The sequence below is a fragment of the Durio zibethinus genome, chromosome 17 (genome assembly GCF_047325235.1).
Source record: "Durio zibethinus cultivar Kanyao isolate XHJ-2024 chromosome 17, ASM4732523v1, whole genome shotgun sequence".
Taxonomy (NCBI): Eukaryota; Viridiplantae; Streptophyta; class Magnoliopsida; order Malvales; family Malvaceae; genus Durio; species Durio zibethinus.
Window position 1 is genome coordinate 5,373,091 of NC_143178.1, and position 26,539 is coordinate 5,399,629.

At 30.3% G+C, this 26,539-nt stretch overlaps 1 protein-coding gene across 1 annotated transcript; it reads left to right on the plus strand.

The window, feature by feature from the left end:
* Window positions 1-3,086: 3,086 nt before the first annotated feature.
* LOC111287464 (GDSL-like Lipase/Acylhydrolase superfamily protein) lies at window positions 3,087-6,671 on the plus strand. The gene is made up of 5 exons (XM_022878056.1): window positions 3,087-3,655; window positions 4,104-4,234; window positions 4,309-4,551; window positions 5,452-5,710; window positions 6,318-6,671. Exons 1-5 carry the CDS (start codon window positions 3,388-3,390, stop codon window positions 6,557-6,559), a joined length of 1,143 nt encoding a protein of 380 aa, XP_022733791.1. The 5' UTR covers window positions 3,087-3,387; the 3' UTR covers window positions 6,560-6,671.
* Window positions 6,672-26,539: the final 19,868 nt, after the last annotated feature.

Sequence of the window (26,539 nt, forward strand, 5' to 3'; positions counted from 1 at the left end):
CAATAAAAAGGGGTTCAGAATTAGGAAAACAGAGAAAAGTAACTAGGAGCCACTTCCTTGCCACTGGCAGATTCGATTTTAGACTTTTTTTTTTCTCATCCCTTGCTCTGGAGGCTTTGGCCAACCATTAAAGTTAATATTTTTTTTTCCTTTCAAAAATGAACAGCTTTGTCCAAACCTCTTGTATTTATTGCATGCTTTCTTCTCCACATGAATCTCATATTCCCTTTGGTAGTGACAATCACCAACACCGTCCTCTCGAGGGCTTAATGTAATGTCAACAAAGAAGAATAATTGGTCTTTGCTTGAAATAAATATGACGATCAGTGCTTCCTCTTAACCAAGTCATTAACTCCCCTACGCTAAATTGGGAAAAAGGAGGGCCACTGTGTCCATACCATGAATAGAGACAAAGCTGAAATTACCCGTCTCAGCACATGCTGCACATTCTCTGAAGGAAAATCATGCAAAGCATTGTTACTCGGAACTAATTTTTTCTAAAAGATTTCAACATAAAAGACTTATGATCTCTATTCGTTCACGACCGAAACCAATCCCTTGCTTTTGTTAATTACATCACATACAACTCTCAAAATAATTAAAAACCATTTTTGACTACCTCATGCCTATTGGCACAAAAACACTTTCTAATTGCACCTCCACCGGAGGGAAGGTGCTTATGAATCCAAAGGAACCCTGAATTTAGGTCGGCAACGGTGCGATGCACGCCAGGAAATAATGAAAAGGCACTATCATATCTGTGGATAAATGCCCAACACTACAATTATTCTGACAAATTAATTAATAGCAGCGCATGTTTTGGAATTCTCTTCACCAAACTAATTCGTTTTTTCTGAGATATCAACTTTTTCTGATTATGATGTTTCGAGAATAGCAATGAGCAGAGTTAATGAGCCTCTATTCGCAGTGAGCTACAGCTTCAAACCCTTTAATTTCTTGTTCATCTTCAAAATACGGTTGATGTTATCTTGTGTTTCTTCGTATGTACATGCCTTAATTGATTTATGATAGTGATACTGACTTGAAAATAGGTGATTACCTACTATTTCCTGCCTAATTAACAGGCTAATAGATGATCCAATTGTCTGGATTACATCAAGAAGTATATATGCAAAGAGGAAAGCAATAAGAATGCTAATGATCGAAAAAGCTGATACATAGAAGCAATCAGTACATAGTTTATTTTGTCATTAAACATGAGTAGACATATATAGATATTATCAGCATCAATCAAAATTGAATACAAACTCTTGCCGTGTGGATTTCAGACCCAATAGCTTTGTTTACAAAAAACACACACACACCCCCCTATAGTGTCCAGTTCTGAGAGAATTAATGTAATTTTTTCAGTGATACTTCGAAATTTATTTCACCATAAATATCGGACCAGCTTGCTATGCTGAGCACTTAATAAAAAGGGGGTCATTTGAAGGAGCATCATCATTAGTGTATATCCTTAATGGTTTAGATGATAGTGTCGTTAATTACTGTGTTTATTCAATTGGATCGGATGGTTTCTATCGATGGACACCATTGAGTTGCACATTCTTTTGTTTAGAATCTAAATAAATTATAATAAATCCTTTATGTGATGGATGCTTTATGAATTGGGAGGGTTTTATAAATTGTCAAGACTAAAAAACAAGCAATATTTCGGAATCTGTACTTCTGTTCATGAGAGTGAAACTAATGCTATTTCTGCATTATAACTACAATATCTTAGAAATTCGGACCCTAGAATTGTTTGTCTTTAAATATCCTATTGATCAAGAGACCCTGGAAAGTGGTGGGTGGAATGAAAATTAAAATTCTATATGCTTTGAATTTCTACTGCTTTACTTTTGTTATTTGTCCTAAATCTAGCTAGCTAGAAAGAGGATACCAATCTCTGGAAGAGATATAGAATGTCTCAAAATTTTATTATTTTTTGGAGAACAATAGCCTTTTGATATTGGTTTTGACAACAGTTCAATCTTAGTTATTCAGAAACAAAATGGTCTATAAACTCCTTAAACTATTGTGGGTTTTGGCCTTAAGAAATCCATACAAACTACAATGTAATGCTCTAAACATGCTTCCACCGGTCTTTATATAATTATAAACCCGAAATATTATCTAGACTAGATCCAACAATTATACTTACTAAGTGAGGTGCCATGCCTGATGGTGGATCAAAATTTGTTTGTTTTGTTATTTTCATTTATTCATTTTTTTTGTTGTAATATTTAGGTAATTAAAAAAAGCAAAAGATGAAGAGTAAAAAAAATATGAATGACAGTTGAATATCTAAATCACCTCGTATCCTTACAAATTTTATTTAATAGAAAATTTCTAAGGATAAAAAATTAGAAAAAAGTAAAAAGGACAAAAACATAAAAAATAAAAAATAAAAGCTCATATAAAGTATCACATAAACATCTTTATCGAGTTTAAAATATTAATTTTTAAAATAAAATTTAAAATATATATATAACTCAATTAATAATAACACATATACTTTTATATATTTTTTAAAATGAGTTAAGCTAAATCATTTTAAACATATTTTTGCTCCTGATTTCTCATAAAAAAAAAAAAACTAAACCCGTCCTAATTCAATCTTAATTTAAAAAAATATATTTTCAATTGAGTTTTTTTACAAATTTATTTAAATGAAAAATATAAAAACAAAAAAGTTGGCCAAAAAAATTAAATAAAATATATATAACGAGTCTCATCGAAACTTTGAATGAAAATAAAATAAAAGTCTAAATAAGTAGAATTTATATAATAAATGAATAAATGTATGAATTATATGTTAATTATTTATAAATATAATATTTTTATCTTTAAAAAATTTTAAAAAACTAAAAAAAAAGCCTGGTATAAAAAGAGTTCTACTTTTTAAAAATAAAATCTATAAAAAATATATTTATTAAATATAAAATAATTTAACAAAAAAATCAAAATAAAACAAAATAAAAAAATATGACTTGGCTCAAATTTTGATCATATACTATTTATTTAGGATATTATCAAATTTTAAATTATAGATAGAGGTTGTTTGATGTTAGAATGAGCGTGTATTCAGACCTTTGGTACTTTTTGCATTCTTTTGAACCCGTCAACGAGTCCTTATCAATGGTTATAAGAAAAAAACTGTTTTTTTCTTTTTCGTTCGGGCGCACTTGTTTCCTTTTAAACTTTCTTCGTATAATTTCTTTCTGGGACCACACAATTGACCTAATCCAAGTGACCAGTTCAAAATCTTACCGGCCGCTCAAAGGACAATTATGTAACTCAGCTTCTGAACCAAAATATGTAATAATATCGGCAAGTACAAAACCGGCTCAACTTATTTAGTCATGCATGCCTTAAGTAACAACAATGTGCTTCAATGAAAAAATGGATACCCTCGGAATTATTTCCAAGCCTTTTTCCCTCGTACTACTAATTGTTTTCTCCTTGCATGTAGTGCCAAGTTTGTGTTTCACGTCTTTTGTATTCGGGGACTCCTTGGTTGATGCGGGAAACAATGATTATCTGTTCACCCTCTCAAAGGCTGATTCCCCTCCTTATGGCATCGACTTCAAGCCTTCGGGTGGGCAACCTACCGGAAGATTTACCAATGGTCGAACAATAGCTGACATTATAGGTAATGCTGGTCTTTTATAATCATCGGTTAGGCCTTCTGGCTTTCTAGCCACTTGCTAGGATTGATATGATCAGACGAGTAACACAAGCTAGATTAGTGGAATTAATGTACTACAAGCAATATAGTAACGATTAATTCGCTTTACAAGTTCTATCTACCTGTTCGGAGGCTTCAGCTTGTATAGGATTTTAATTTGTCAAAAGCACGACTGTTGAAATATTAAAAGAAATCCTGAAGAACTTCAGAAGCCATTAATGTAAGGCCAGTTGTTTGGTAGAGAGGAGAAAGAAGGGAGGTGGCGTGGTACATGAAATTAATATCACTCTTCTGAGTTGTTTTGCTCATCATTTGTCCTTGAAAGTGATGTCTCAAACAGGCCACATGTTGTTTTTTTTTTTTTTTTTTTCAAACTTATATTGGAACCCTTATTTATTTTTGGATGAATCAGGTCAAGCTCTCGGAGCCAAATCCTTTCCACCACCTTACCTTGCCCCAAACACTCAAGCAGAGGTGATTCTCAGGGGAATGAATTATGCTTCTGGGGCTTCGGGAATTATGGATGAAACAGGGTTTTTCTTTGTGAGTACAATTCATTATATATGTTGTTTAATTATAAGTAGAATAAAATCAACAATAAGAGAACTTCTATGCAGATTGGAAGAATTCCACTTGGGGAACAAGTGAACTATTTCGAGCAAAATAGAAATTTCATGGTGAATGCGATGGGTGAAAATCGCACCAAGGAATTTTTAAAGAAGGCAATCTTCTCTCTCACAAGTGGGTCCAATGATATATTGAACTATGTCCAACCATCGATACCATTTCTGGGACATGACAAGGTCTTCCCTACAACTTTCCTAGATTTCATGATCTCCAACTTGACCATTCAACTTAAGGTAAGAATATACGACTTTCCACTCATTCAAAAATTTTCCTATAAATTATATTTGGTAGATGGAAGAAAATTGGAAGGAAGGGATAGGAAAGAATGAGAAAAGAGAAAATAAAGTTTTTTTTCATTAATTGTTTTTGGCATAAAAGATGAAAGATAAAAGGAAAGAAAGATTATACAAGTAAAATTTTAAAATTATAAATAAAATTATTAATTTAAGTTAAATGAGTATTTTCTTGAAACATTTGAAAATATATATATATATATAAATCTACTCATTTTCCTTCTTTCTTATTTCTTTTTTACTAAACAACAAAATAAGAAAAGAAAGTAGTTTTTTTCCACCCTCTTTTCTTTTTTTGGTTTTTTTCTCTTACCAAACATGTTAAAGTTAGGAAGCTTCTATTTATATATGGATACCCGCCCCAATGGGATGTGTGATATTTGACCACTTATTTTTAAAATAGCATAAATTTTTTTGATAAAATAGCAATGGAGAAAGGACAATACTTTTAAATTCTTAGTTTAATTTAATTTATTTATTTATTATTTTTAAAAGATAACATCTAATAAATTTAAATTTAAATTTCAGTATTTAAAATCCATTCACTTATATTTGGGTTGGGTTACATCTTTCTTTGTGCAAATAAAAGAGTACTGCTTTATAGTCCCAAAAAACTATTTGATCCAAAAGTAAGACAACAAATAAATAACATGATTAATGTCAACTTGTTAAGATAAAATTTTTATGTCTATCTATTCGGATTTGTTTATATTGAAAAATTGTTGGTATCGTTTAGCATTTTCTATTATGAAAATTGGAATTCTCTTGATAAATCATAAAAGAATGTGCAATTACTAATCAGAAATTCGATATATATATATATATATATATTTGGCGTAGCGATTGCATGAGTTGGGGGCCAGGAAGTTGGTTGTTGTTGGTGTTGGGCCACTTGGTTGCATACCTTTTGTTCGAGCATTCAAGCTATTGCCAAGCGGAAAATGCTCGGGTGAGGTGAATGCGTTGATCCAGCGCTACAATGAGAAATTAAAAGAGCTTTTGAATCGTTTAAATCAAGAGATGGGACCGGAAGCAATCTTTGTATTCGGAAACTCCTACCATGTTTTCATGAACATCATTGCTAACTATCGCCAATTTGGTTAGTTCAAAAACTTATCTTTTTATTTCATGTATACATACATACATATATATATATATATATCATAATTTTACAAAATTTAATTAATTTTCTGTTTTATTGACACATTTATTACTTTTTTCTTACTATATTTTTTCATTTTAAAAAATTGTTAACAATGATAAAAATTACAGTTTATTATAAAAATAAATAGTAAAAAAGTTAAATGATAAAAAAAATAAAATAATGCATTATAATTTTAAAGATTACAATTTTAATTTTTAATTATTCATAAACACTATTTGTTTTTATAATGAAATTTGCTTTTTTTATTTTTGCCTTTTACTTTCAAAAATAAAAAACAAATAACAAAAATAGTAACCAAATTGAGCATACATACATGTTTTTTTTTTTTTTTTTGAAAACACTGAAAATAATCATAATTATCAATAAATAAAATTTTTGAATTTAAATATAAAATCACAAAAAAATCCAAATTTAATTAATAGGAGATAACATCATTTGATCCTTTTGTACATAGAACTAATTAATGCATGCTCCATAATTATGTTTTCGAATCAGAAATGACGATATAGCTTGCTAAATTTATATGTTCGGACACTTCTAGGTTTTGAGAATGCTGATGAACCATGTTGTGGAGGGTATTTTCCACCATTCATTTGCTTTAAGAGCCGAGATGCAAACACAAGCGCTTCAGCTTTGTGTGAGGATCGATCCAAGTATGTGTTTTGGGATGCATATCACCCCACCGAAGCTGCAAATCTTATAATCGCAAAACAGTTACTATATGGAGATGAAAGCAGTAGCTCCCCAATCAATATTCACAAGCTTTACAGCGACAATTCCTAGTGACCTGCTGATAAATTAGTCGTCTTGATGAGCATAAATTAAGATTGACAATATTGTAAAATAATTGAAACTTTTTATGCATGTATTTAATGCTCGAAGACTGATGTTTGACAATGGGGTCTTGATAAGAAAATGATGCTATGAGACTTTACAGTAAGAATTAATACCCTGTTCGATTCCCCACCTAGAAATAAATACCATATCCTAGGCTCCTAGCTAGCAATAATCAACTGAGATACGACAAAAGTCAACAACCGTTTTCGGACAAGCAATTAAGTTCAAAGAGAGTCAAACTCAAATACTATACATGTCAATTTTACTCGTATATAATGAAAAATCCTTTTTTTTTTTTTTTACTTGAATGAATACAAGTATCTTAAAATTTAAATAATCTAATTCTTACCCAATTTTTTTTTTTTTCTAAATTAGGTATTTTAAAATCCTAAAAATTAACTTTTGACCCATACAATGTAATGATTAGTTTTATCTATTTAAATATGTATGCACATATGTATGTTCATATATAAATTAATAATATTTAATTTACCTTGAATTAGGTATATATAATTAGGTTATAATATACTTTGAGTTGATTTGTCAAAATTGAGATAATTATAAAATGATGCAAATGTTAATTAAAAAGATCAATTACTAAAATAAAAATATAATAATAATAATAGTAATGATAATAATTATATAATCTTTTTTTCATTTTCATTGTTCAAATTTTCATTTAATACAAAGATAACACAAACATGTTAAATAAAAATTTTTATGTCCAAAAAAAATATGATTCAAGACTTACTAATTCTATAGGAACGTACCTTAAAAAAAGTACCAAACTAAAATGGAATTATACAAATTGAAGATAAATTAGAAAAAGATTATAGTAAAATAAACCTTGTACAATTAGAAAGGAAAAATGGAAAATAAAATTAAGAAAGAAAATTCATATTCTTTTCTTTATTTTAAAAAATAAAATTTCATTATAATTTAAATTCTCTTTAAAGACAACCAAATAATTATTTTAAAATATTCAAAAATATTGAAAAATATAAATACTACTCAGACAATCTTATTATATTCAATTTATTCATTAATAATGATAAACAAACTGTTTTAAAATGTTCAAGTAATAATATAGAAAGGAGCTTGTACATACAAAAATAAAAATTATAGAGAGGCATATAACATATCAAATTGGCAGTTACAATAGATTAAAAGAAAATCCTAAAGAAATCAAAATTAATATGATAATTAACTTGAATAATCAAGAAGAAAATATAATCCATGTATTAAAAAAAAACCAAGAAATAGAAAACGTGTAGAAAAAAATTAAATTAAAGTTGATAATCATGTACATCTTTTTACTTTTGAAAATCATGAGTGATTTTTTCTTTGCATGCATTTTTTAAGTCCAATTTGCTCTGAACATTATCTGCCACCACTCTTTTTTATTCTCCTATTTAGATTTGACTATTCATACTTTTTGTTTATATAAAATACTAAAATTTATATATTCATATCATATTTTACATAAAAATTATATATTATAATTTATTTAAATATAAAAATATAAAATATATATTTTAAATTTTATTAAATCCATATATAATTATTATTAAATTTTTAAATTATATTACTTACATATTTTTTTTATAACATATTTATATTATATTATCATATTATATTTTAAATTATCAATGTCTTAGTCCCATACAATTTCCATTCCTTATATAACCTTTGTATCCTGTTTCATTTCTGATTTGATCTTTTTAACATCTTTTATCTACAATGAAAGTTGGCACTTTTTGACTGTCACCAATTGATAAAGGCAGAACATTGATAGCCACAGTGAAACAAATCTAGTCACCTTCACCGATATTTTTCAAGATCACAGCTTTTCGATCTTAAGCAGAAATTTCTATGTTAACTTCACTTGGTTTCATATGGCTTTCATCTTTATTTGTATTTAGAGGTATAATCGAGTTGAGTCGAGTCAATACAGTGAGAAACTCGAGTTTGAGTTCGACTGTCAACTCAGCTCGAACTCAATCGAATTTTATTTTTTTAACTTGAATTTGATTCGTAATTGAAATCAAGCTACTCGAGCTCGCTCGATTAAGCTCGATTAATATGTAAAAATAAGCTCGATTCTTATACTCAACAAGAGCTTGATTATTTATGCTCGAACTCAAATTCGAGATATTTTATTAATTAAAATAATAAAAAATATTTAAATATAAAAGCTCGATTAGGCTCGTAAACTGCTTGAACCGGGTATAAGAATACTCGAACTCGGCTCGATCGATGAATTGAGTTACTTGAGCTCAAGCTCGACTCGATAATAATCAAACCGAATTCAAGTTTTATTCAAATCGAACCTGAGTAGCTTACGAGTACTAATGTATCATTTACACCCCTACTTGTGTTTCAGTTTCTTTGGTTAAAGTTAATGGACTTTAAGCACCTCGGGGAGACTCATTCTTACCATCTCTTACAATTTATTCACTATTGAGATTAAATATTTCAAAAGTTTTACATGTAATTTTGGATGCATCTCAATTGCTTTCAGTTATTTTTGAATGACATATTTATTGATCTCTTAACTTTTAATCATTTAATGATAATGTGTATCTCTTGTATGAAAGATATAAAAAAGTTTGTATAATTTTAAATTAACATAATATTATGATTTTAAATTGAAATAAGATATTTTTATTTTAAATAAATCATAGGAAAAGAGAGGTAAAAATAGAATGGTAAACCAAATGGAATGGTAAACAATAGTTACTCAACCACAAATTTTATTTATTTAAATATACAAGGCTATTAATTTAGATTGTGTATGAATTTTATAGTTTCTAAGATTTAGGGTTTTAAACTTTTAAAATTACATTTGAATGGCTAAGAGCGAGTTATGAGATTTGTTTTGTTTGGATTAAATTTAGGATAAATTTTATATGCATTAAAATATTTGGATAAACTTAATTTTTGAAAATTTTAAAAATTGAATACTTGATGGAATAAATTTACTTAAAACTATTTGATGTTTTAATAATATATGTTGCCACATAAGATTACACATTAGTAGACCTTATTAAATAATCAAATATCTTGTAATTCATAATTGGGGAGGATGTTAATAGAGCCATTGCACATTTCTTTCAAAATGGAGAATTGCTATCAACTTTAACTCCACTATTATTGCTTTGGTGCCAACAAGTCAGTTTCCAACCAGCATGATTTCAGACCCATCTTATGCTGCTCTGTTATTTACTAAGAGCATTACTAGGATATTGGCGAGTAGATTGCAACAAGTGTTGTAAACGTTGGTGAGCAAAGATCAAAGTGCCTTCATCAAAGGGAAAAGCATCACAGATAATGTATTACTGGCACAGGAACTAGTGAGATTATAGCAAAACAATGTTTTCCTCAAGATGGGCATTAAAAATAGATTTAAAGAAAGCTTTTGATTCTTTTAATTGAGATTTTTTTATCACAGTGCTTGAGGCTATGAGGTCTCTATAGAGATTTATCAACTAGATTAAAAGTTGTCTCACTAAGCCATTATTCTCATTGTCAATTAATGGAGAATTGGTTAGGTATTTTAAGGGAGCTAGAGGAGTAAGGCAAGGGGGCTATATGTCACCTTACTTATTTGTCATAGTAAGAATGTCTTCTCTAGGCTTTCGGATATAGCAGCAACTTATAGAGTCTTTTTTTATCGCCTAAAGTGTAAGAAAATATAACTGACACACTTAAGTGTAGACATCCCAATCTGTTTGGGTTTTTACTTGTTTCTATTAATTAAAAAAATAAATAATAAAAAATTAAAAAAATGAAAAAGAAATCAAATGGTTAGTTTAAACGAAATTGTTTGTTTGGGTTTGGGTTAGACTTAAAATCTGAAGTTAAAATTTAAAGGGGATCAAAATCCTTTCTAGAATAGGGTTCTCTTGGTTCTAATCAAGATATACCCATACAAAATGAAGAAATACACACAGAAAGATTGACACAGAAAGGCAAAGAAAAAGCACACACGAAAGCAGCCAGAAATTTTAAGGAAATCGTTGTTTTGAAAAGAAGATTTGTAATTTTCTAGAAATTTTTAGAAATTCTAGTTTTTGTTTGAATTTTTTCACAATCTTTGAAAATTTCAGCGACTTTCGAGCAAGTTTTCTAGTTTTTAGTGTCAATTTTCCAAAAATCGATGAACTTTCGACGAATATCAAGCGAACCAACCCAAATTTGAATAAGATTTTTTAGATCGATGAAGATTCAATCAGCGTTCATTAGTTTTTAAAGAGAAAAGAGAGTGAAAAGAGAAAAGGAAAAAGAAAGAAAGAAAGAAAAAAGAAATTTGAGGAAAAAGAAAGTTTTGGCCTATTTATACTCCATTGAAACAATGTCGTTTTGAAGGTCAAACAACCTTAAGATCCACCCATTTCCATTCGAGTAATCCAACTCATAGCGCCCTAACCTACGACTCACTTTTGGCAACTAGAACCTGAAACCGAGCCAAGCTAAGTCGTTGAGCAACATCTTTAGAGTTGCCTTCTGTGCTAAAGTCAAGTCGAACTGTACCGTAACCACTGAAGCCAAGCCAATCCTATTTGATATTTTTTATTTTATTTTATTTATTTATTTTATTTGTTTATTTATTTTTAAAGTATTTTTGCATGATTAAATTTTAGGAAAAATTAGAAACTTTTTTTTTTTACAAAATAAAAATTTTGGGAATAAATATTAATTATCCAATTATGAAATTTTTATAAATTTCAAATAGTAAATTTCTATAAAAATCCTAGGTAAGAAAATTTTTCTAAATTTATCCCAAATGGTGAAATAACTTAGATAAAGTTTCAATAATAATAATTAATATTTATTTTCAATTTAAAATAAAAAAATACAAATTTAATAAAATTTTTTGAAATTTAAATACTAATTATTCAATGATGAAATTCTTAAAAATTTCAAATGGTAAATTTCTTAAAAAATCTCTAGGTGAAAAATTTCTCTAAATTTATCCAAAATGGTGAAATAATTTAGATGAAATTTTAATAAAAGTAATTGTATTCTTTTTCAAATAAAACATTTTGGTTAAAAATATTTGACAATTATCCAATAATGAGATTCTTAGAAATTTCAAATGGTAAATTTTTTAAGAAATATTTAGGTGAGAAATTTCTTTAAATTTGTCCCAAATGGAAGAAAATTTTAAATGAAACTTTAAGAAATAAGTTGTCATATTATTTTCTTTCCAAAGATAAAAAAAATCTAACATGAGTTTTTTCTAAAAAGACCCAAATGGTGAAAAATTTAGAAAATAAAAAATAAATTTCTATGATGAAATTCTTAGTAATCAGAAATAGATGATTATTTAAAAAATTTCTAAGTAAGAAGATATTTCTAATTTTAGCCCAAATGGTGAAATAATTAGATATATTTTCAATAAAAATCAAACTAAAAAAATGATTAAACTTTTTCTGACAACAGAACATCTTCAAGAAAATAAATGGGATTTTTGAATACTCTTGAAGTGAAAAAATATTTTTAAGAATTCTACTAGATTGATAGAAAATCTTAAAAATTATTTCCACTATTCAATATTAAAATTTAAGGCCATTAGAATCAAGACCTTAGGATGATTTAAAATAAAATTATATCGTCTTTTAGATGTGTATGTGAAGGTGTTATAACCTTCTCTATATGTAATTGACCTTTCAAACCTTGTCTTGATTAGTAGATCAAAACTTATTCTTTAAAGACCCTTAGTCAAGCTTTGGAGCTTCTTAAAAACGATATATTCATTAGGTGACTAATCACACATAGTTAAAAAAGATTGTTGACGACTCCGCTTGTTAAGTCTAATTGTAGATTTTTATATCTATATGTTGTAACATTAAGCTTTGCAAATGACCTACTAAACTTCACAAAAGGGAACCTGGAGTCTATAATAGGTGTTCAAAAGGTACTAGACCTATTTTACTCATTTTCAGGCCTATAGCTGAATTGTGCAAAGAGTGAGCTATTTTGCACAAGATTTTCATGAGACCAGTTAGATGAAATACTGGTTGCAACAAGGTTCATGAAAGGTTCTTTTCCTATTAGATATCGAGGGGTACCACTAGTTACCCACAAGCTTAGTGTTGAAAACTGTACGCCACTAATTGAAAAAATTATAGTGAGAATTCAGTGTAAGGCAATAAGACACCTAACTTATGCTGTCGTAACGATTTTGTGTCCGTTAGATGAATTTGAAAACGAAACAAAAAATATAACAAAGTCGTCACCAATTTTTTTTGGCTAGGTGCGATTGGCCACCTATTAAAATATATCCTTTTAATGAAATCTTAAAATTAATTAAAATTTATTAAAAAGATAATTTTAGAGTCTGCGTAACAGTCTAGGTTCGAGAGTTGATTATGCATGGAGAATGATTAGTACCCCCACAACGTCCGTTTAAAACGATACCAATTAACTACGTGTTATCCTTTAATTTTGATAAAAAAACAATCCCATTTTCGATGTTTGAAAAATATTTTTTTTTTATTTATTATTTATTTTTATTCAAAAAATATAAATTAGAACCTTTTTATTAAAATAATTCTTAAAATGTTCCAATATATTAGAATATTAGAAGAACTTTTTCTCACCAAATATTTTTTATGCATTGCTTCTCGAAATACCTTAGAATCCTATCATCGGAGGTTCGAATTTACTTTTCATAAAAATTATTTCATGCATGCAATGCAAATGCTAACATATTGATGCACACATTTTATTTTTACTCTTTAGAAATATTATGAATTTTTATTATTTTTTTCGTTTAAAAAAATGAAGAAAAGAGGAATTTTTATTATATTGAAGATTTGCTATAAATATTCCAATACACTGGTAATATTTAAAAAATATATTCTCACTTAAGAAGTTCTTAAAGCATATCTACTCGAAATACTTTTAGAATCCCATCATTGGATAAATTTTCCTTTTTTCTTATTTTTTATTACTTATTCTTAATTTATTAATTAATTTTTATTATTTTATTAAAGAAAAAAAAATTTATTGTATTGAAAACTTTTTATAAATACTTTAATACACTGGTAGTATTTAAAAAAATCTTTTCACTTAGAGATTTCATAAGTATTACTACTCAGAGTACCTTTGAATTTCATCGTTGGATAAAAAAAATTTTTTTCTTATTTTTCATTAATTTTGTATTATTTTTATTTAATTATACTTATAAAAAATTTTTATTATAAATTTTATTATTTATTTTTATTAATTATTATTATAAAATAATAAAATTTTATTTTGGTAAATTTAAACATTTTTATATGCATAAATATTAATAATAAAATTTAAAATAACAAAAAAAATAATATTAAAAAAAATTCCAAAAAAAATTTTTTTTACCTGAGTCGGATCGATCAATGGTCCGATCAACATGATTTGGGTCAATTCGACGGTTTGATCAAGTTTGATCTGGTTGGTTCGAGTTTAACGGTTCGACATTGGTTTGGTCCGATCTTGGCCGACTCAACTGGACTAGTCAAGAGGCAAAAGGGAGAACGGGTCATCGGGTCAGATGCGTAGAACCAAGGTCGGATTACGGGTCGACGCGCAGATCCTCTAGGGTCGAAACGGCATCATTTTACTATCATCTTAAATGACGTCGTTTTGAAGGCCTATTTAAAGGCCAAATCAATTTTTTTTCAGTCTTCTTCTTTTTTCTCTCTCATTCTCTCAGAAAGCTCCCCTTCTGTCTCTCTAAAATCCAACGACTATTCCACCGCATTGACCGTCGTCAGTGGTCACCGACCGTCTTCTGTCGATCGTCGAAAAAATTTAAAATCTTTGAAATGAATGTTTTCAGCCTCCTGAATCCAAATTCGAGCTTAGTTTTACAAAAAAAAAGCTTCGAACAACGGGGATCTAGCCTAAAAGGTTTCAACCAAATTGGTTTTTCTTGTTTCTGTGATTTTTTTTTGTTTTTTGTAGACTGACGTTGTTGTTCCTGTTTCAAGGACTATTGGTTTGCTTGTATTTTGGTTTTTCTTTTTTGTTCCATAGGAAACCTTTTTTTTAATCTGGCAGTGAGTGTTTTTTGATCTGTTTTGGTTTTTTTGGTAGAGCTTCTAGGTTTTTTTTTCGTTGGTATTTTTGTAGCTCTATTTATAGAGCAAAAGGAATATCAAAATATCAAAAAATTTGATATTTTGATTGCCTACGATTAGGACAGTCACTGACTATCAGAACGACTACCGGTGGCTGCCAGAGCTGGGGTAGCTTGTAGGTGACTGTCAGAGCCACTGGCAATACGGCTGCCAGAGACCAACAGAAAAGTTGACAGAAAAATGAAGAAAAAGGAAAATTTAAAAATAAAAATAAATAAATAAATACATAAAATAGTGTCTATAGCTGCCCCTCTTTGCCTATTCTTGAGAATCGAAAATAAGGCAAGGACAAATAGACCACCATTTTATCCGAAAAAAAGATAATTTGAACATAAAACCCTTTTTTTTTATTTAAAAAGCTTCTCTAATCTGGTTAAACAACTTTAAAAATTCATATTGAAAAAGACTCATCTAAGTAGAGGCTCAATAACTTTAAAATTCATCTTGAGAAAAAGCTCTTATAAGTAGAGGCTCAACAACTTTAAAAAAATTTAAAAAGCTCCTCTAAGTAGCGGTTCAACAACTTTAAAATTCATTTTGAAAAAAAGCTCCTCTAAGTAGAGGCTCAATAACTTTAAAATTCATCTTGAAAAAAAGTTCATCTAAGTAGAGACTCAATAACTTTAAAATTCATTTTGAAAAAAACTCCTCTTATTATAGGCTCAATAACTTTAAAATTAATCTTGAAAAAAACTTCTTTCAGTAGAGGCTCAACAACTTTAAAATTCTTGAAAATGCTTCTCTCAGCAGAGACTCAATAACTTTAAAAATTTTTAAAAAAATGCTCCTCTCAGTAGAGGCTTCACAACTTTAAAAATTCTTAAAAATGCTGCTCTCAGCAGAGGCTCAACAACTTTAAAATTCCACTTTTCTCGAAACTGATTTTTCATTTTTAAACAAGCAAATATCTCTCTTTTGACATCTCTTGTTAGATCATTGTCTTCATCCGAACATCAAAATCTTGTTTTTCATTCAAAAATGAAAAGTTTTTGTTTTTATTATAACTACTCATAGATGCATGTACTGAGTGCTCTAAATGCAATGCATGTAATGCAATCAAAATTATTTATCGTAGTAAAAAGGTTTTCGACATCTCTCACTTTTTGCCCCCTTTTTTTTTTATCAAACTTCTTAATAATTGCCTTATAACTAATCCATTCTTAATAGCTGTCCATCGTATTCTTCTCCAATAATATTTTTTCTTCAAAAATCTGCAACATCAATGCTTTTCTCATCTTCTTTCATCTACCTTTGTCAACTTTTAAAAAGTAATACTGAGATCTTTCGTGTTTATCATCATTTTAAGTTCAAGACAAACAAAATGCAATCACACATTTCTCTTATTCATTTGTAAAGTGAACAAAGATATCAAATGAGGTAATATAATAGATAGGCATTATTTTCAAAGGGGAGCTGACATATTTCATTAAACTAATAATAAGTGCATGGAAACAAAAAGTGTTCAAGTTGAAACAAAAGTACCCAAGTAATGATCACAAGATAATCATGAACAAAATATTCCCAGATTCTTTTTCTAAAACTACATCAGATAACTTTCTTAATTTTTCAAAACTCATCAAACTACACTTGCCCTTTTTTGCAAGGTCATCTTTCGATGATGCTTCCCTTTCACATATAAGCCATCTTTTCAGGTTTTCAGCTTAAATAAGCTATCATTTTTTCATTTATTTTTCCATTTTTTTCAAGTAAAATATTTCTTTACAGCATCTGAATTTATCAGAGTAGGTAAATCACTTCCATCCATTTCTGCCAAAATCAATGACTTACCAGAAAAGGCCATTTTCACCATGTACGGGCCCTCAAATTTGGTGTCCATTTCCCTTGATTGTCATGTTGATTTGGAAGGATCCTTTTCAACACTAAGTCTCCTTCCTTAAAGCCACGAGGGTGGAGTTTCTTATCATATGCTCTCATCATCCTCTTTTGATATAATTGATCATTACAAAGTGCTGTAAGTCTTTTCTCTTCAATAAGGTTCAATTGTTCATAGCAATTTTGAACCTATTCTACTTTCTCTAACTCTACTTCCATTAGGAGTCTCAGTGAAGAAATTTCCACTTTGACCGGTAACATAACTTTCATTCCATATACCAAAGAGAACAGGGTGGCCCCAGTAGATGTTCGGACTGATGTTCTATAAGCATGCAAAGTAAAATGCAACTTCTCATGCCAATTTTTGTAAGTATCAATCATTTTCTCCAAGATTCTTTTGATATTTTTGTTCGTAGCCTCCACAACCTCATTCATTTTCGGACAATACAGTGCAGAATTACAATGATAGATCTTGAACTGAATGCATACTCCATTCATCATTTTGCTATTTAAATTTTTGGCATTATCAGAAATAATTATCTCTGAAAGCCCATATCTGTATATTGTCTCTTTTTTTAAGAATTTACATACTATAGATCGGGTCACACTAGCATACGATACGACTTTTACCCACTTTGTGAAGTAATCAATCATTATAAATATGAATCTATGTCCATTCGAAGCTTTTGGGGTGATTGGACTAATGACATCCATGTCCCACATAGAGAATGGCCATTGAAAAGCCAAAACGTGCAATGCAAATGGTGGAGCATGAATTTTGTCAGCATAAATTTGATACTTATGGCATCTCCTAGCATAATCAATACAGTCACCTTTCATTATCAACCAATAATAACCGGTTCTCATGATTTGTCTAGCCATTATATGACCATTTGCATGTGCCTTACAGACTATATCATGTACTTCTTTAATAATTCTCTTTGCTTTAGCTGCATTACACATCTTAAGAGTACTTGATCTTGACTCTTTTTGTAAAGAACATCTCCATCCAAGAAAAAACTCATAGCCAACCTTCTGATAGTCTTTTTATTATTTTCTGTTGCATGCTCTGAGTATTGCTGACTTTTAATATATTGCATAATATCATGATACCATGGCCTCCCATCAACTTCTTCTTCAATACTTGAGTAATGTACTGGTACATCTTTCACACCCAACTTGATAGGTTGGATCTCAGTATTTGTATTTATTCTGATCATTACAGCTAAAGTAGCTAGTGCATCAATAATTTGGTTTTCTTTTCTGGGCAGATGCTCAAATTAAATTTCTTCAAATTACTTGACCAACTCATAAATGTATTTATAGTTTCAGGTCAACTTGGAATCTCTCATCTTTCATTCACTTCATAACTGATAAATGACTAGAGTCGAATCTCTAAACACATCTAACACTTTAATCTTCTTATCAGTTGCTGCTTGTAGACTTATAACACAAGCCTCATATTCGACCACATTATTTGTGCAATTGAAATTTAACTTGGCTGTGATGGGGTAATAGTGCCTATAAGGAGATATTAAAATTGCTTCAATATCATGGCCTAAAGCGTTAGCAGCTCCATCAATATACATTTTCCAAAACTTTACAATAAGTTTGTTTTCTTGAATGGCCATCACATCTTCATCAGGAAAATTTAATTTTATTGGCTCATAATTTTTGATTGCATGATCAGCAAGGAATTCGGTTATTACACTCCCTTTAATAGCTTTTTAAGTCACATAAATAATATCATACTCTGAAAGCATAACTTACCACTGTGCTATTCTCTCTGTCAATGAAGGTTTCTCGAAGATATACTTAATAGGATCTAACTTTGCTATGAGCCAAGTGGTATGATAAAGCATGTATTGTCGGAGCCTTCGAGTTGTCCAGGCCAATGCACAACACATCTTCTCTAATGGTGAATACTTAGACTCATAATCAGTGAATTTTTTGCTCAAGTAGTAGATTGCTTGTTCTTTCTTGTTGGTTTCATCTCTTTGCCTCAACACACATCCCATTGAATTTTTATGCACTATTAAGTATAAAATCAAAGGTTTCTCTGGAACGGACAGCACCAACATGGGTAGATTCGATAAGTATTCTTTGATTTTGTCAAAAGCTTCTTGACATTCATCATTCCATTCTCCTAGATCATGTTTTCTAACAAACTTGAAAATGGGATTGCACTTGTAAGTGAGTTGAGAGATGAAGCAAGCAATATAATTCAATCTTTCCATAAAGCCTCGCACCTCTTTCGGGGTATGGAGAGGGGATAAATTTTGAATAGCCTATATCTTATCTGGATCAACTTTGATTTTTCTTTCACTGACCACAAAGCCTAATAATTTTTTTTTTATTTAGCACCAAATGTACATTTGGTATGATTCAATTTCAACTGAAATCCTCTCAACTTATCAAACAGCTTTTTGAGATTGACTACATGATCCTCTCATTCACGAGATTTTGTAATCATATCATCCACATACACCTTTATTTTTTTAAGCATCATGTCATGAAAGAGAGTCACCATTGCTCTTTGATAAGTGGCACCAACATTTTTCAATCCAAAAGGTATGACTTTGTAACAGAATATCCCCCACATAGTCATAAATATAGTTTTTTTTCATATCATTCTGAGCCATCTTAATCTGATTATAGCTTGAGAAACCATCCATAAAAGAAAATATGGAGTGTCTAGCAGTATTATTCGCTAGAGTATCGATATGGGACAGAGAAAAATTATCCTTAGGACTTGTCCTATTCAAATCTCGATAGTCGACACACATTCTCACTTTTTCACCTTTCTTGGAAACTGACACTATGTTGGCTACCCATTCAGGATATTTTACCACCTTTAAAAATCTTACATCAAATTATTTTTTCACTTTCTCCTTAATATTCAGTAACATCTCTGACTTCATGCGCCTTAGCTTTTGCTGTACTGGCTTGCATTCTAGTTTCAAAGGTAACTTCTGTTCTACGATATTAGTGCTAAGTCCTGGCATATCCTGGTAAGACCACACGAACACATCTACATATTCTCGGAGTAACTTTTCTAACTTCTGTCTTTTAGTTGGTAAAAGAGATGTACCAATTTTGACCTCTCTTCTATTTTCATTATCCCTCAAATTCATTAATTCGATAATTTTTTGGTGGGGTTCAATTTGCTTATTTCATGTTCTATTAATTTTAACAAATCAGGGGACAGTTTATAATTATCTGAATCTTTTTCATTATCAAGTTCATCAACATGAATTAAGTTTTCAAAATCGAATCCAAGATTATTGTCATGATTATCCTCGTGTTCATTATTTGAGACTCTACAAAAGGTAAAATAAAAAGAACATTGGCACATAAAAAAAATGAAATGGCAAGAAAATGATTAAGGCAAAAAGGGAAATGATTTGAATGAACAAAAGTGAAAGTGAATAAAAGAAATGTAGATGCATTTTTCAAGCCTTTTATTAAAATGATAAACATAAACACGTCACAAAAGATCTCATAATGCTCGTAAAAAGTAATTAGGAATTTAAAGTTTCACAGTACATTACTTTTTTAAAGTTTTAAAGACAACAAGTAGCTCTATAACTTTTCAATTATCCAGCTTCAAATTTGAAGGATAAGGGTACACGAACAGCTCTTCACTTCGACTCTTCTTTTCTCCATCATCCATCATTTGAATTGCCAACTCTAAAAATTTTTTCACGCATCATGCACTTAGGGCTTCAGGCAAATCTGGATAAATATATCCCTCCGAACGAAAAGAATTATAGAGGGATGAAATGATCATAGGCTCTGACTCTGACTTATATCCCTCAAGATTAGCTATCCTCTTATCTTTTTTCTCATTTACCATTTTCATTATGTCCCTTCTTGTTAGCTTATATCCCAAGTTGAATCTGTCTCTCTTTTTATAAACGATTGATGGTTTAGTGATTCCTTACAAATTATTTTCAAGTGCGGCTTCAAGTCACCATCCCATCTTAGTAAACTATTTAATAATCATTTTAGTTATCGTAGATAAGTGTGACGAATACAATTTAGATCTTTCAGCCATATATATTGCATTGACAATCTCGAAAGATCTATAATAGCATTCTAATACTTCATCTATTGATTTCACATAAAGAGTATTTATCAATTGAGTTACCAATAAATCTTATTCTCCTGCCACACATGTTAGCTTTTTTTCAACAATGAATTTGATTTTTTGATGTAATAAAGATAGAACAGTACCTGTCATATGGATCCACGGCTTACCCAATAAGTAATTGTATGAAAGAGAGATGTTCATAACTTGAAATTTTACGTTGAAAGTGCACGGGTCAATCTATAACGACATTTTTATATCTACCAACACCTCTCTTCGGGTTCCATCAAAGGTTTTCACTATCATATCACTATGTTTCATATAAGATCCATTAACAGGGAGTTTCGTCAGAGTAGTCATAGACATAACATTGATGGATAAGCCATTATTAATCAAAACTTTAGCCATAATATGACTTTTACATTTAACAGTAATGTAGAGACTCTTGGTACTTTCATGACCTTTGAGAGAAATTTCTTCATCACTAAAAGAAATATAGTTTGAAATTGTCAAATTGCCAACAAGTTGTTCCACATATTCAACAGAAGCATTGTGAGACACATATGCTTGATTTAACACCTTCAGTAAAGCATTATGATACGACTCTAAATTGAGCAATAATGATAATAACAAAATCCTAGCTGACATCTTGTTTAACTGTTTTATCATGTTATACTCACTATGTTTTATTAGCTTTAAGAATTCACAAGCTTCATGCTCAGAGAATGGCTTTTGAGAGTCTTTTTTTGATGCTACAACAGGATTACTCTGATTTTTTTTTCTTCTCCTTTTTTTGCTTTCTCTAGCTTTATCTAGAGCCTTTAGGGTATAACACCTCTCATTTTGAGTCATCCCTCTTACGTCCGTTATGTTCGCATTAGCTGGGTTGACTACGACATCATAATCATACTTTTATGGTACTACTTTATCATTTCAATATAAAAAAAATTAAAAACTTTAATTGTCACTACTGATCGAAAGACGAGCTTTTCTAGCTTCAATGTCGACTTCTTATCATAATAAATAGTTATCGATCTATACACAAACTTATTTTTTGAATCAATGATAGACACTTCAGCTTTCATCAATTTTTTTCTTTTTTCAAAAAATTTTATCTGACCTATATCCATCATCTTATGTTCTTTTTAATGGAGTTGGTCATAATTCTTGATAGAGTGTCCCAAAGTACCTTTGTGATAGTTGCACTTCTCAATTGAATTGACCGTTCTGAAGTGATCTTGAAGATCTATTAATTTTAACATATCTATTTTAACTAAGGCTTTAAACACCTTAACCATCAGAGTTTTGACTTTCTCTATCCCTTTCTTCACATAGCTTGCTTACTAATCAATTAAAGCATTTATTGATGGTCTAGTATGGTTCGATAAAGGGTTCCTATTAAGATTTAGAGTTTTTCATTGGCTGGTCTCAAAATTTAACACCCCATTCATTGATTAATCATTGCACTTTACACTTAAAGATAGTATAGTTCTCAGTAGAATGGCCTGGATTTTCATAATGATAATCACAATGTGCATTAGGGTTATACCATTTAGGAAATAGAGGTTTCAAAAGCTCAAAAATAACAGGGGCTAATAAATGTTTCTCGACAAGTTGAGGGTATAAATCAGTATATGTTATAAGAATAAAGTCAAAAGTGGTTTTTTCTTAGGTAGTTCTTGGGGCGCTCAGACCACTATTAAGATTAGGCTTCCATTTTGGTCTGGTAGATACAGCAAGATGATTGTAAATTGGTGTCTAAAAAGATGACTGAAAATGAAATGGATAAGCTGATGGTTGTAGTGGCTGGTATGGTTGATATGGATGAGGGATGAATGTAACATTGTTTATGAAAGGCTAATGGGTTTGGTAGACTAGTGCAGGGTAGGGCATGAAACCTCTAAACTGTTGCCCTATATAGTTTACTGCTTAAGCTTCGTTTTCTTTCTTTTTGGGAACTCTACCTTTCTTTGCTCCACTTGTCTCTCTTACATCGAGCTTGCCATTCTTTATGACATTTTTTATAATCTCTCCTGATATTACCATATCTGTAAAGTTCTTAGTTGTATTGCTTATCAATCTCTCATAGTATGATGCTTTCAAGGTATTCACAAATAAGACAGTTATTTTTTTCTCAATGAGGGAAGGTTGTACTTGTGTGACCATATCTCTTCATCTTTGTGCATATTCTTTGAAGCTTTAGGTTGCTTTCTTTTCCATACTTTGTAAAGATAGATGATTTGAAGCTAGATCCTTAACTTACTGATATTGTGTAAAGAATGCCTTTGTAAGGTCCTGCTAGGAATGAATACGAGTCTTGTCTAATTGAATATACCATATAATTGCAAAACTCATAAGGTTATCTTGAAGTATGTGCATTAACAACTTCTCATCATGAGCATGTGCTGTCATCTTTCAACAGTACATGGTGATATGGGTCATCGGACATTTCGTGTCGTCATATTTTTTAAATTTAAAAACCTTAAATTTAGGCAGAATAACCACATTAGAGATCAAACAAAGCTCGATTGCATCTGTGAAACCATAAAAATTCATTCCTTCCACTGCTCTAAGCCTTTCTTCCAATAGTTTCATCTTTTTCTAGGCACTAGTATCTTTCATTTTCTCAGGTATTTTTATCTTTAGCTTTTTTCTTTCTTTTGGATTATCCAAATCAGGAATCAAGATTGGATCGGATGATTTTTTCGTCATAGCAGGATTAGAAAAATTTTGAAACTGTCCTGAAACAGGTGCTGATGTCATTCATGGATAAATATTGGAATATCCACCGAGAGTATAAATTTGTACTCTAGTTCCTTAAGAAGGTTAGGTTGGTCGAAGCTTAAATCCTAAAGGGTATATAGGATCTGCTATATCTGACGATTACTTTTGAAGGCTAGGATATTTTTCTACTGCTTTTCCCTTGTCAAGTTTCCTGAGCATATCCATTATTATACTGAGATCCTCTCTTAGTTCTTCTTGAACTTTTTCAATTTTCTCAAATCGACTAGCCTGTTCTTGTTTTATAATTCTTATTTAAGTATTAATATTGTATGAATGACGAGTGGGTTGAGTCAAAATTTTTTAAGGGTGAGCTATTCTTGAACTTTTATTATCATAAATTTTTAAAAATTAAAAAAATCATAATGCAATGTGTCAAAAAAAAAATTTTGAAAGAGAATAAAAATGATACAGATGATGCATGAATGTAAGCGGGAGATATTTGCTCTTAGACTAATTTTAACACTAAAAATTTTTATTGATTCCATATAATTTTGATTACATGGGATTTATCATCCTAGAATTATATCCATAAAAACGTTTGGCTTGCTCATAATGGTCATTTGCTTTGTCTAAAAAGTTCACTAGGCGCTGTCTGTATTCCACTATGGGATTGACTTCTTATCTTAACACCTCTACTTTTTTAACCATTTCCCATGCTTTTTTCATTGCCTTACAAACTTGATTAGTCAGATATTCTATGTGCTATTGCCTTTCTAAGCTTTTTGCCTTCCACCTTATGCGAGCATCTCTTTTTGAATCACATGTGAAGATTCAATCTTTTTCCCTTTTCTGCCACTCATTTATTATTGCCGAAATATGATTCTTATGGTCTTACAGTTATAGCTCTAACCCTTGGATCACCTGGTGAAGTGATTCTTTCTCATTCAGTACTTCTAGGTATTTTTTTCTCTCTTTCGTGATTATGACCTTTAGCATTTCCTTTTCTTTCTGACATTCCACCAACCTTGCTGAAGCCGTATTATACAACCCTTTCCAATTCTAACATTCTTGAAAGATTTCGGTGGCCTCCTCTTATTTTTCTTGAGCTTTGCCCTTCTATTGGTTCATTTCTTCTTAGAGCTCATCCACTTCGTGTTGTCGAGATAAGACTTAGTGACCTTTCCAGTCTTAAATTAGACTCGTAACCTCTTATTTTCCTGGTGTAGATCTTTCAAATCATTATTAGCCATATCCCGTTCTTTTATAGCTTTTTCCAATCTGCTCTATTGTATCTCTGCTTCATATTTTAATTATCTCACCTTCTCGCAAAGTTTCAAATTTTTTTTTCTTATTTTTTCTTTTTTAGCTTCTAATTCTTTCTTCACAAGTTCAATTTCTAAAAATTGCATTTCTTCTAAAAGATTAGCTAATCGATGTGAGCTGTCATCAAAAGAAAGTATTATATCTCTAGGCCGCTTTACTTTTCAAATTTGATAATCGGGGGTGACATTATCGATGAGAGGCCTTAATCTCATTCTTCATGTTTTCTTCCATACTTGAATCAACTGCTCTGAGGTTTTTGGTGGATTCGGTTCCCCATAAATGAATTCTACTTAGGCCAAGCCATGAGTGACAGGAACAAATTGCTATGCACCAAATTGCCTAAGCACCATTAACGAAGCATAACTTACAACGCCCTATAGCCCTAATAACGATATCCATGGCTCGTTTCTTTCACGATACAACAAGAGCACCCGAGGTATCCAAGGCACCATCCATTCAATTTTATCCCCGGTAAGCCTTCGTATATATAAAACCCACTCTCATTTGATCTTCAATATCAGCCATTGACTTTTATGAAACTTTTTGATTGGTGCCTTATTTTTAAGATACGATTTCAAAAATGTACTCTTCCCACACTTGAAATGACTTCTAACCCACACATATAATAAAGGTGTACATCTTATGAATCGTCTTTTTCCATTTCGTCTACAAAAATTTAATGACCTGATGGTTTCGATTATGACTGTTGATGCAAGATTAATTACTTGGGTTTTAATTTACTCAAAAAAGTCCACAATTATCTCAACGTAACCCAAAGTCTTCGAAAAGATTACCATGTCATACAATGCTAGAGCAAATATAACTAAGCCTTGATCATCATTCTAATGCCCTTGAATGAAATTTCAGAAAAAATCCCAATAGATGTCGAGATGTTCACTTTTAGGCTTCGCAAAAGAATCTATGGTTTCTACTTTTACCCCCATAAGCTTGGCTAACTTTTTACGATAATCTGATTTTGACTTTTAAGTAAACACTTTGTCCAGACACTGTAGTTCTATCCCAAGCAAAACCTAATACTCCTCAATTGTTGGCACCAAATCCTTTTGATTAAAAGTGAAGCATTTATAGGATGGATCTCAAAACTATATAGCTATCATAACCAACTATTTATCAATCATTACTGAAATGAGAGATGTAATCTGTCCATACTTCTTACAAAAGCTTTCTTTTTTTTCTTCGCTTAACTGACCCTAGATAATGGCTAAGTCTTCTAAATCATTTTGTGTGAGATCTAAGTGCACATTTTTAGGTAACTCAGACACATAATCGGTACACAAACAGTCTTCACTCTTTTGTTGGGTTTCTTTTAACCAAACATATACTTCATTATACGACTCACATGAGACACTGATTGAAGATGAGTAAATCTATAATTCTATGAGATCCATGAAGACTTCTTAGGAAAAAGTTATCCTAGAGCAAATATCTCGATGTAGAACTGTATGATATGATTAATGTAAAAGAGAAAAACAAAACAAAATTGAGTTAGTGTAAGGATGTGGTTTTAAAAAAAACTTTTTTTTTAAGTTTTGAGATTTTTGAGTTTTGTTTTGTTTTGTATTACACACAACATTTATTCCTACATACTTTGGTAAACTCTAAAAAAAGTGGGTAAAACTCTACCTAAGGTTGGCTTCTTACTGCTTATTACATGCTGGATTTGGGTTGACATGCATCTAAAGGTTCTCAAATTATTCCTTACTATCGTCCACACTGGAATAATAAGGTACCCCGATCTTTACTCATTACAGGCTATGAACGAAAAGGGTTCAATTCAAGTGAAAGTATTTCGCTTGCCATTGCAGAGGT

Bases quoted from the DNA above. Each gene is read 5' to 3' on its own strand.
- LOC111287464 (XM_022878056.1), top strand. From the start codon at position 3,388: ATGTGCTTCAATGAAAAAATGGATACCCTCGGAATTATTTCCAAGCCT. The intron at 4,552-5,451 runs GTAAGAATATAC...TATTTGGCGTAG, and splicing joins ACTTGACCATTCAACTTAAG to CGATTGCATGAGTTGGGGGC. The intron at 5,711-6,317 runs GTTAGTTCAAAA...GGACACTTCTAG, and splicing joins TGCTAACTATCGCCAATTTG to GTTTTGAGAATGCTGATGAA.